The sequence below is a fragment of the Artemia franciscana genome, chromosome 10 (genome assembly GCF_032884065.1).
Source record: "Artemia franciscana chromosome 10, ASM3288406v1, whole genome shotgun sequence".
In the NCBI taxonomy this organism is placed as follows: domain Eukaryota; kingdom Metazoa; phylum Arthropoda; class Branchiopoda; order Anostraca; family Artemiidae; genus Artemia; species Artemia franciscana.
In genome coordinates this window covers 16699713-16711938 of record NC_088872.1, presented here as the reverse complement: position 1 = coordinate 16711938, position 12226 = coordinate 16699713, and the positions used below count along the sequence as shown (strand labels likewise).

At 36.2% G+C, this 12226-nt stretch overlaps 1 protein-coding gene across 1 annotated transcript in view; it reads left to right on the top strand.

The window, feature by feature from the left end:
- LOC136031848 (ras association domain-containing protein 4-like) overlaps positions 1 to 12226 on the top strand; it is a 52556-nt gene that overhangs the window by 29066 nt on the left and 11264 nt on the right. The window contains exons 2-3 of the mRNA XM_065711706.1: positions 8014 to 8108; positions 10970 to 11106. Coding sequence (XP_065567778.1) covers positions 8014 to 8108; positions 10970 to 11106 — 232 coding nt within the window. The remainder of the gene's footprint in view (positions 1 to 8013; positions 8109 to 10969; positions 11107 to 12226) is intronic.

The following is a 12226-nucleotide window of genomic DNA, read 5'->3' as shown; positions in this document are numbered from 1 at the left end:
AAGCATCTTTAAATTTACACTCAAAATATTTTTTCTTTGCGTTTCTCAAAAGTTTATTAAGAGCATTTCTATAATTTTTATAAATTCTAGTGCAAACTTTCCTTCAAATTTTCATTCCTTATTGAATCCCTATATAACTGGTCTTTCTTATTTATGCACCGCAGAAGACTAGGTGACAACCATGGCTTTTTGGGTATCTTCTTCCTTGACCTTGTCCAATTCATTATATAAGTTTTTCTCAAAATAGAGATCAGTGTATCATAAAATCTCTGAAAATTTATATTTATATCATTTTTGATATCCAACTACATTATTCCAATCACCATTAGAAATGTCTTGTTTAAACTTTTCTAGGTTACCCTGGTTGAGCACAAGTAACATACTCATTTTCAGTCTAGGGCCTTGCTGCCTGGGGAAACATATTTGAAAACTTGCCGAAATCCCAAAATGGTCAGAAATATCAGTAACAATAACCCCTAATTCTTTTTCTAAGAATTAGACAAAATATTATCAAGTAGCTTTGCCGTTTAAGTGGTAACACGCGTACAAATATTAATGGTGGGAAAGAAACTATATGACATGCAAAGCTGTAGGAAGTCAATAGGAGCATTCAAATTCAAATCGTTAAGGTCAATATTAAAGTCCCAAAGCACGAAGAATTGGTGCGAACCAGTAGGTAGTTTATCCAGCTGTTCCCCCAAAATATCCATAAAGGCCGGTATAGACCCAGATGGTGGCTATATAGTACAACAGCATAAACATCTTTTGGCTTAAGCCTGAGCTGAAGGATATGTGGCTCAAATAGCCTCTCGTGATACAGCACTAGATCACTTTTTATCAAAACCTTGATATCGCTCCGTATATAAGCTCCAATTCCTCCATGTTGTCGAAATTGATGATTCCTATGATAAAATGTATACCCTGGAATATCCAAGAGGAGTTATGCTCATTTAGCCATATTTCTGTGAGACCAATAACCTGAAAAATGGAAAGGTTACATATCTCGCTTAAAAAAATTAAAAGATGAATTCAAACCATGGCAGTTAAGACGGAAAGTTCTGAAATCTTCAGAATCACCACCGCTATACCCGGACCTCAAACATCTTTAAATAGGTACTTTGAATTACAAGAAACATATTGACCAGCAATCCCAATATCATAATTCCGGTGGAGCTGCTCCATAAACATACTACCAAAATCCACAAATGAAACTACCAAATTTTTAAGACGGCTGTTGCCCGGGGTGCCACGATCATCATCAACCATATTCATACAGTTTTACAACAAAGTAATATGGCCTCATCTCCACAACAATACAAAAAAAAAGAACAAAAAAACGACTAAACAAGAATAAAATAGAATATAACAAACAACAAAAGAATAACACTTTCCATCTCGGAAATAAAAACAAACAAAAAAATATGAATCCATATACAAGTCACCAAATACAACGGCTACTAATTCCCATAATCACACAACCATAATTATCGCGACAAAATAGCAAGTTTTATTTTTTATTTATTTTATTATTATTATTTTTTTAACTGATTTTTCAATAACAAATAAACACTCACTAGTTTTAACAGCAGCAAACGAAATTTAAGAATCCAACAAACTCTTAGCATTGTACCAAGGCACTTTAATAACACGGTTTGTCCTTTTTAACAGAGATGCTGGGTGGTTGGGTAGGAGGTACCCAGCATTCCTCACATTTATTCACCAAACACTTACGTAACCCAAGTAATTCTCTACGCAAAACCCGTACACGCGGTGAGACATCATCACTAATAAAAACAGACTTATAAACACCGAACTCTTTCCCTTTGAATTTTATCGCATTGCTTCGAATCAAGAAATGCACCTGGACACTGTCCACCCTAATTTTAACAAAATTCTTGGAATAGTGAACCACAGTGAATGGTGGCAACTTGTCAGTCGGGAGTGACAAACCAGCTACAATCACCTCGGAAACCCGAGATGCAGCCTCGTTCAAGGAGACATCATAAGGCCCCAAAACAGCAAATTTTGCAACTTGTCCCGATTTTCAAACAGTTCGTGGTAACGAACTGTGAGCGACTCGGCTCAATAGTAACCAAAACTCTAAAAAAATGGAAATTTGATGCCAATAGTTGCATCAAAAGAATCGCATTTTAATGCTGATTTTAAATATATAAGTTTCATCAAGATTAGTCTTACCCGTCAAAATTAAGAGCCTGAGAAAATTTGCCTCATTTTAGAAAATAGGGGGAAATACCCCTAAAAGTCATACGATCTTAACGAGAATCACACCATCAGATTCAGCGTATCAGAGAACCTTATTGTAGAAGTTTCAAGCCCCTATCTACAAAAATGTGGAATTTTCCATTTTTTGCCAGAAGACAAATCACGGATGCGTGTTTGTTTGTTTTTTTTTCCCAGGGGTGATCGTATCGACTCAGTGGTCCTATAATGTCGCAAAAGGGCTCATTCTAACGGAAATTAAAAGTTCTAGTGCCCTCTTTAAGCGACCAAAAAAATTCCACGCTGGGTGGGAAAAATTCCCCTGATCGTGGGAAAAATTCCCCTTCCCACGCTCATTGTTTCCCCAAAGTCACCGGATCAAAATTCTGAGATAACCATTTTATTCACCATAGTCGTAAAACCTAATAACTATGTCTTTGAGGACGACTTACTCCCCCGCAGTCCCCGTGGGAGGGGCTGCAAGATACAAACTTTGACCTGTGTTTACATATAGTAATGGTTACTGGGAAGTGTACAGACGTTTTCAGGGGTATTTTTTTGGTTTGGGGGAGAATTGAGGGGGTGTTGGAGGATCTTTCCATGGGGGAAGAGACTTTCAATGGAGGGGGCGCAGGATTTTCTAGCATTATTTAAAAAAACAATAAAAAAATAAAACAATGAAATGTTTTGATTGAAAAACAATGAATAGTTTTTTTTTACTGAAAGTGAGGAGCAGCATTAAAACTTAAAACGAACAAAAATTATTACGCATATGAGGGGTTTACCTCCTCGTAGTACCTCGCTCTTTACGCTAAAGTATTTTTAGTAATTTGAACTATTTATTTTACGGCCTTTGTGATTCAGGGGTCATTCTTAAGGAATTGGGACAAAATTTAAGCTTTAGTGTAAAGAGCGAGGTATGGACGAGGGGTGAGCCCCCTCATATACGCCATAAAAACATACGAATATAGAAGTTCGCTACGTAAGTTAATTCATAAGTTCAGTATATTTTTTACTTATGAAAACGTTCGTAAAAAATTGAAATTTTATAGTTGCCTTTTTAAGTTATCAAAAAATTGGAGGGCAACTAGGCCTCCTCTCTCGCCCCTTTTTTTCAAAATCTTCCGATTAAAACTATGAAAAAGCCATTTAGCCCCAAAAAATTAATATGCAAATTTCGTCTTAATTATTTATGCGCGGAGAGCCAAGATAAAAAAAAATGCATTAATTCAAAAACGTCCAGAAATTAAAAAAAATAGTTTTTTTAAATGGAAGTAAGGAGCGACATTAAAACGAACAGAAATTACTCCGTATATGAAAGGGGCTTTTCCTCCTCAACGCCCCGCTCTGTACACCAAAGCTTTTTACTGTTTTAAAATGTAGAGTTAAGAGGAGTCAAACTTTAGCGTAAAAAGCAGGGCGTTGAGGAGGAAAAGCCCCTTTCATATACGGAGTAATTTCTGTTCGTTTTAAGTTTTAATGTCGCTCCTTACTTTCATTTAAAAAAACTTGTTTTTTTTGTTGTTTAATCATCAACAAGAGACTGGGACACAACCACATTCGTTTCCTCATTGCATTTCTTAATCAGCTGTGACTGGGCTTTTAAAAAACTTTGCAGAGCTAGAAGTTCCGATTCCACTGTTGCAATTTCATTGTCCGTTGCATTACTTTTATTTTCTAGCACCATAACACGACTGTTAATTGTACCCAAATCATTCTGAATTTCAAGTACACTCTGCTTTAGGGCTTTCACGTCCACAATAATAGATTCGACCATTTCCAAAATTTTAATGATATTCTCTGCATTCGTTTTCTGACAGTCCGCATTGACACTCGGATCCGAATTACTAGTAGAATTCATAACCGGATCTGATAACTCAGCTTCTGTCCGGTTGCGTTTGGGTCTGGCTTTCTTTCCCATTCTGACTTTATCAAAATAATATAAGTCACCTACCTGTGCAAGAACTTATTTTTTATCCACGCTAGTTTACAGCGTGCAATTTGCATAAACCGTTAAAAGGGCACGGCTAACACCCACATCCGGATTTCTCAGGAACTAGCTCGAACGTAGAACTCACTCCTTTGTACCCAATATTATATTGTAACAATTAATTCAAGTAGTTATCACGATATTCTTCACATAAGTCTACAACATAGCATAGGAACCGTTGTATTAGGGCAAAATTAGTCAGACAAGTTTATCCATTGACTGCTAAATGTGAACTGAACTGTTTTACTATCCAACTGTATTTTAGTCCTTGATTCTGGTCTCATTCCTGATCCTATACTTTTGAGTGTCCTTAAAGCTTCTAATTCCTTGACCCACTAAATTCTGCTTTTTAAATTATCTCATTAGCCTATAACAGTATAATACCTTATAACAGTATAAGAAGGAATGTTAGTGCTTGGTTAGATTCTTATTTATCTGGAAGGTTTGTTTCCGTGGATCCTCTTTTATATTACTCTCCATTTCAGGCTGAGTTTGGGATCCTCCCAAGGTTTAGTTCTAGGGCCAGTCCTGTTTTAACCTAAGTTAATGTTTTTATTCTTGTAGTTATGTACTAAAAACAAACTTTATGTTGTCTATATCACCAAGAACCTTTCTGTGCCCACAAATTTAGATCTCCATTAACTGGTGATGAAATTCTAGTTGGCTTCACTGATGGCAGTGCTCTTGGTATGACTGTAACAATAGAGCCTCAGATCCATAATAAGTTGACTTTTTTTTATTTTTTTTTTTTTTTTTTTTTTTTTTTTTTTTTTTTTTTTTTTTTTTTTTTTTTTAGAGAGAGAGAGAGAGAGTAATTCTTCAAGTTTGGTGTTAATTGCCTGACATTGTCGTTAAGTCAAGCTTCCTGATTTTCTCATAAAATTCTCAGACTTGCCTCCAACTTATGGAAATTTATTCCACAAGGAATTCCCTGTAGACCTAGCAGTCATTATATTTGGTTCCTGGGTATTCTTTTTGATAGGGATCTCTTTTCCAGGCATTATTAGTGAAATTAAATTGAAGATATAGAGAGATCTCAAAATCTAAAAAAAACTCGATTATATTTTTCTTGTGCCACTGGTCGCCCCACTCTATAGATAATATGAAAAAAACTTCGTTTTCTTAAAGAGTTAAAGAGGCTGCGTCCCAAAGTCGAACCTTAAAACGTACAGGAATTAGAAGAGGCAGTTGGGGGGCTGCCTCCCCCCAAATCCCCAGCTTTTAAAGACTTTTGTACAGGTTTTTTTTGTGGGGGGACTTCATTGTTACTAATTACTAGTTTCGGCGCAATGGTTCTCCTGTCCTCTTGTGTTTAACATTTTTCGAAATTATTCCATTATTCATTCATTTCAATTTTTTGTTAATTAAAAGAGGGCCTTTCCGAAGCCAAGAGCGGGGGGTTAGCAAAAAAACAAAAAACCTGTACAAAAGAGTCTTTAAAAGCTGGGGGTTTGGGTGGCGGCAGCCCCCCAACTGCCTCTTCTAATTCCTGTACGTTTTAAGGTTCGACTTTGGGACGCAGCCTCTTTAACTCTTTAAGAAAACGAAGTTTTTTTCATATTATTTCTGTACGTTTTTCTACAATCCATGGTGGATGTAATTTAATAATTCCTGTACTCCTCGTACAGGAATTAGGAGAGGAACTTGGGGGGCTGCCGCCCCCCTCCCGCTTTTAAATCATTGTATAAAATAGAAAAAAAATAGATAGAATGACCGAAATGTTTCTTTCGCTCATAAGAAGCTAATATTCTGTTATCTCTCAATTGATAAGCTGCCCAGGTGTTATCAAAATTATACACTTTTATTTTGATGTTGTCAGGGACTTGAACCCTTGACCAGAGGATTAAAAGTCCCACGCTCTACCGACTGAGCTAATCACTTGCATGTGTGTAAATATAATTTCTCAATATTTTTTAAAAATTTCAAATTAAGATGGGCTCTTATGGAGAGAAATGCGTTGATTAAATAGCTAATGCGTGGTTTCTGGAAAACAGGGAAGGAGTTATCGGATCGACCTGAAATTTCGCGGATAAGCTCCTGGGCCGTAGGGGACCTTAACTTGTGAATTTCAGCCCGATCAGACAACGTTAAAAGGGGGGGTGGGGCTGGGGGGTCGAAACTTTCGGGGGGTTAAGATTTTCCTACGAAACTTTCCAGGAAAATTACTCGGAGAATTCCGCATCGAATGAGTCCTCGTACACCCAGATCCGATGTCGGCTGTGATCTGTAGGCGTCGAGAAAAAAAAAAGAAAATGAAATTTAAGTGCCTATGCGTAGTTTCTGGAAAACAGGGAAGGAGTTATCGGATCGAGCTGAAATTTCGCGGATAAGCTCCTGGGCCCTAGGGGACCTTAACTTGTGAATTTCAGCCTGATCGGACAACGTTAAAGGGGGGCTGGGGTTGACGGGTCGAAACTTTCGGCCAGATTTTCCCCATGAAGGAAAAGTTGGAGGGGGATGAAATTTGGCAGGTTTCTTAGTTGGAGCTCGGGCTACGAAATGCATCCCTCCCCATCCCTCTGCAACCACTGGAACCGAAGATCGCTTAACATTGTCGTCTGTCGCCTCTTTATAGAGGCACGAGTGTGCCTCCTTGATGTCAATGTTTTCTTTCCTTCTGATACCACTTTTTGGGGTATATGACAAAGCTAGGAACATTATCCTTGAAACAAATAGTTATGTGAATATGCCATTGTCTGATTTAGATTCACTTTAAATTCTTTCGTGTATGTCTTATGTTTTCCTTCAACCAAACAGCTGCAACCCTTAAAACTACACCATTTCTTGTGTCGGATTGCTCTACTTATTATCTTTGTAATTATAATAATATTTGGATTCCATTCAGTCTATTAGTCAAATCAGACTTCAACCCCCCTAAACTGCTTGTCATTCCAACTGGAAAACTTCTTCTGAGTTTGGCTAGAAACTATCACTCTTTTGGTGTCTTTAAAAGAAATTTAAAATATTTTTAATCTTTTTGGTTTTATTTTTATTTATTTATTTAATGTCCACATGTTGTTGATGTCTCTGGCCCAAGTTGGATTTGCTTGCTGTTTTGTTTACTAGGGCAAGACATTTTGCTCCTGCTTGATTTTCAGTGAGAAGTCAGTTAGTGGCTGATTTATATTTTCCTTCTAAGTGAGTGTGTGTTTTTTTTCAGTTTTCTGCTTTTGTTTCCTTTTTCTTTCTGCCTGCATTCCTTGTTTTAGATCCTTCATATTTGATGTTTTATTTTTTTTGTGGGATTAATAATTCTTATTAAATTTGTCTAAATTTTCTTAATAAGAATGTGATGACCTTGAATAATTTTGCTGTAAACAATACTGACTATTTGATAGTCAGTATTATCACCAAAATGATAAAAAATCCACAAAATTAGCAATTTTGTATATGACTTAGGGCTATTTCAGGTCCCATTAGGGGAGGGGTGTAATTGTGGTGAAAGAATTGCTGTATTTTGAAATTAAATTCAGGGGAGATTTTAATGGTACACTTTATTTTTCTTCCTAATTTCAATTCAACTATAGTCCTTAACCCAAAGCTATGCCCTGGAAACTTGTTTTCAAGGTATTTTCTTTATACTTTTTTTTTGTCTTGGGCAAGCAAGGTTGCAGATAGGTTATTTTTAGGACTAATAAGGTCGCATAGATGATGTGTCTACAGTACCCGTCTGTTCTTTGGTTAAAAAAAAAAACATCTTAGTTTGGTGTTTTATTCATTTTCTGGTGTTTTATTTCCCTGTGAATTTGAAATGTTACAAAATATGGTTGTAGCTTTGATTGTTATTGAGTATGTAATTTCAGCTGAAAGAAAGCAGTCCATTGGTTTTGACTGGCATCCAAAATGTCTGCAGTGTGCAGAATGTAGAAAGATTTTGACTCCTGGACAGCATGCAGAGGTGAGAAAACTTTTTTCAAGATTTTTTTCATTATGTTTATCAATAGTTCTACCACATCATTATCTCCAAACTGAGGAGTGAATATGTCATTTACATAACGTTGTACCTAAGTAAAAGAAGGATTTCGGTGTTTTGTGGAAATCATCTTTTTCGGTAAAATCACCTTGTCTGACAAATCTTTCCATACAAACCAGGCCTAGGGGAAAAAAGATAACAAAAAGTAGCCTAAATAATACATGAATGCTTTATTGGTCTTTATTTAGAAAATTCTATTACACTCCCTGTGATAGGTGTTAAGAACTCAAATCCAAATGTAAATAGACCCAGTTAGGTGTTTGTGTCTCTTATTATTATTTTTATGGATAAACTCACAAAATTGAGTTGCGACTCAGGCATTTTGGGCCAATGATGTCCAGACCAAAATAGCTGCTTGGCTATTGTTGCCCCATTGGTGTAGTATTTTGAGACAGGGCTTGCCTCTTGTAAAAGAAATTTCCTTTGTAGTGTCAATGCATCCAATATTGTTCTCTTTGATCCTAAGAATACCACCTGTCAGCTTCAAACCAGCTTGGGTCAGGGGTAAATCTTGTCTCTCAAAAGAGAGGAGGGAGTCACCCACCAATCAATGATAAACAACACCAAGCAATGCTTGATCCCTCAGAACCTTCTTTCTCGCCACCGTGGATTGTTTCTTAAGGGATTGTTTTTTGCATGAAGGTCAATGCTTCAGCTGTCCAGCAGGATTTACCCTCAACGCATGTTTTTGGATACCATTCATTGCTTCAATCCATCTAACCGTGGCTTTCTTTTCAACAAAATACCCTGCCTAATGGTCAGATACTGACCAGGATGGTCAGTGACTGGAATTAGAAGTAGCAGGCCTCTATCTGTGCTTACTAGTCTTGAGGGTACTGCGTGTAGATTGACACCGCAAGCCCCAGGTTTTTCTCTTGGCAAAACATCTTTGGGATTCCTCTTTTTGTTCTCCTTTAAAACAACACTACACGAAGCAATAATTTTCTGAAAAACTTACCAGACCAGTAAAATGGTATTCACCTTTTTCAGAACAAGTATTGATGTCTTTGATGACCACACTACAATTCTTAATATTCAGTTGAAATCCTTGATTACTTTTTTTTATTTATATTACAGGTTGCAGCAGGCCAGTGCCTAAGTATTCCATGGTCCCTTACTGACCTTTCATCTCCAGCATTACATAATTGCAATTGAAAAATTTTAACTTTTTTGGAAAAATTTAGCTGCCTAAGTAATTAGTATGTTTCTTTTGTTTTCTAAATTTTGAAGACTTATATGCTGATTACTAGAGACAGAGAGAGAGTGGGCGCTAGTTTTAATTTTCTGTTCCGTAATTCTTTTAAACGGAGTACTATTCAGTAAGCACTTGCCAGTGTCCAAGTTTAATTTACCTACCTATTTTATGCTGAAGAGGTAAAAATATTGAAGAAATAGGGCAAGTTCTCAGAACCAGCAACAGACAAATATTAATATTGGACTAAAGCGTGAATATTTTAATAGTGCAATCAATGATTTTGTGAGCTTTTTCTGGAAGGCTTTTAGCCAATGATGGAGATTTGTGATTTTTTCTCAATATATATGTTGTGTCTAACAGTCATCTGTGAGTATGATTTAGGATTGGAATAGCACAGAAAGTAATAAGACAGATTAACGGCAATGTGAGTTTGCAGCATCATATATAGTAGCTCTATATTGGCAGAGCATAGAAGAAAAGTATAATGGTAGATTAGCTCAAACCCTACCAGGATTTTGTTAAATAAATGTGTATTCGATTAGCGGATGTTCCTGTCTACGTATTCGTTTTAGTCTGGAATATCTAAATTTTATAAGCAGGGTATACTACTGTAGTAGCGTACAAACACGACCACTAAAACTCCATAGTATGGCATAGTATTGAGTTTTTTTTCGTTATCGAGTAAAAGCATGTAGTGATAGATTACCTAAAGATGAAGGGTAAGAACTCAATTGCTAAGCACGTCAAGCTTTTATCAAGTAGCTACGGAAGATTGGGGCATTGCCAACCCAATGAAAGGAAGAGGTGCAAATGTTTTGGGGATAGATTGAACTCAGATTAACCGTTCAAACTCAGATTAACTAATAGAGTAAGATGCTATGTATATTATACATATCCTAGAAACTAAATATGGTACATATCTGTCATTAATACCTACTATATCAGTTTATAGGTGCATACAGATGCAATCTCTGGGAGGGGGTCTGAGGAATCCTGTCCAAGAAACGGGTCAAAGTTAGAAAAAGGGCATTCTAGGTTATCATTTTCAATATTTCAAGGGTCCTATAGATAAAACGTTGGAGGGACTCTCCTGCATGTGAACTGCTGCAGTTATATGGCCTAACAGTGATAAGTAGAAAGACCAGGTCTCTCTTTAAGTATTACTCTTTCCTTTCCAAAACTATTTTTCTATCAGTTGAAAAAAAAGAAGATGCAAATAATCTCAAACGAAATGTTATGAAAGAAAAACAAATAAAAGTATGTATTTTATGTATATTTCTTGTGTAAGGTTGTAAAAAGTTGCTTGTTTCTTCTTAGAGAAATACCATCAGTATTTGTGAAGAAAAGAGAAAGGGGTCTGGCACCCTTTCAAAGATCCTCTATTTGCTAGAATACTGTTATTTGAGCACATTAAAATATTGGATCATAAAAAGTATTTTAGTGTTGAAATGACCTTGTAGCCACTCCGTCCTCCACCTCCTGAAAAACTACCTGGTGTTTCTAATATTTTGAGTATGTGCCAGAAGCTTTAGATAGTGCAACTAAAATACTTTTAGTATCTGTTCGCTAACAATATCTATTTTCTTTTCAGCATAAGGGGCTACCATTCTGTCATATTCCCTGTTATGCTGCTCTTTTTGGTCCACAGTTATTTGGACATGGAACCCGTGTTGAGTCACACTCATCCTTTGGGAAAGGGGAAGGAAAAACTTATGGAGGTGTTTCAAGGTAAGTGAAACCAAAAACTTGAATTCAGATGAGTGACAGGAATAGCTCCCAATAGGTTAATTGCTCATTTATCAGTGTTTTACTGCTACTACACTTTTTCAATGCTCTGCTGCCTGAACTAATTGATGAACTCTCCTTCTCCATCACACTATAAACTCAAAGGTTTTGCCTCAGTCATACATCCAATAGGTTAGTTAAGAAACAAATTGCAATCGGTTAAGTATTTATCTATGTTCTACTGCTATGACAATGTAATCAGAGGGTTAGGCCGTTTTAGGTTGACATACTGGTGAATTCTCTTCCAACATTCTACTTGAAATTCAAAGCGGCTATTTAAACGTTGTACCAAAAGCACTTTTTTTATCGCATTGCAGTTACATGCTCACTTCATGTCTCAGTTTCTGGACTTTTGTTTATTGCAATTGTATTTTATTCAATCTTCCACTAAAATTCGCCAAAGACCCTGTAGATGGAAATGTCAGTCCCCTATTGTAATATGAGCACTTCTATAAGAAAAGTGTATGCATCTTGCTTGTATGGCTCAATTGCAGTACTGCTAAATGGGGATATTCACCTCATTTGGGCACTTTTTTAGTTTCTGTTCATCAATTTTTTTAATTCAGCACATTTGTTGATGTGAATTTCTTTGATAAATCGCTCACTTGCCGCATTTTCGCACGAGAAATGGTACTTTGGCATATTCTCGTTTTTTTATGGTAGGCCTATTCAAAAGTGTATTTCTGATTACCCTGTACCCATGTATAACTGTGCAAAAAAAAAAATTCCGCATTGTTCAATCAAAAAATTTTCTTCCTTTGCACCGAGTAAAATTTGAAGGATGGAAGAATAAAAGATGTACAGAAATAAAAAGAATGTACAGAAATAAATAAGGAAGGATGTACAGAAATAAAAGATGTAGAAATACTTGCAAAATGTAATGAAAACCTGAAACTAAGTATTCGGTCAATGGATAGGGAGTTATCTCTGTGATATCAGTAAAAAGAAAAATCAAACTTGAAAATCAACTTTTTTTGCATTTTAATTCCTCTTTTTTCCAAATAAAAAAAGTGGTTGCAGTGCACATGGAGACCTATGGAGAATAACTGTTTTTATTTCTTTT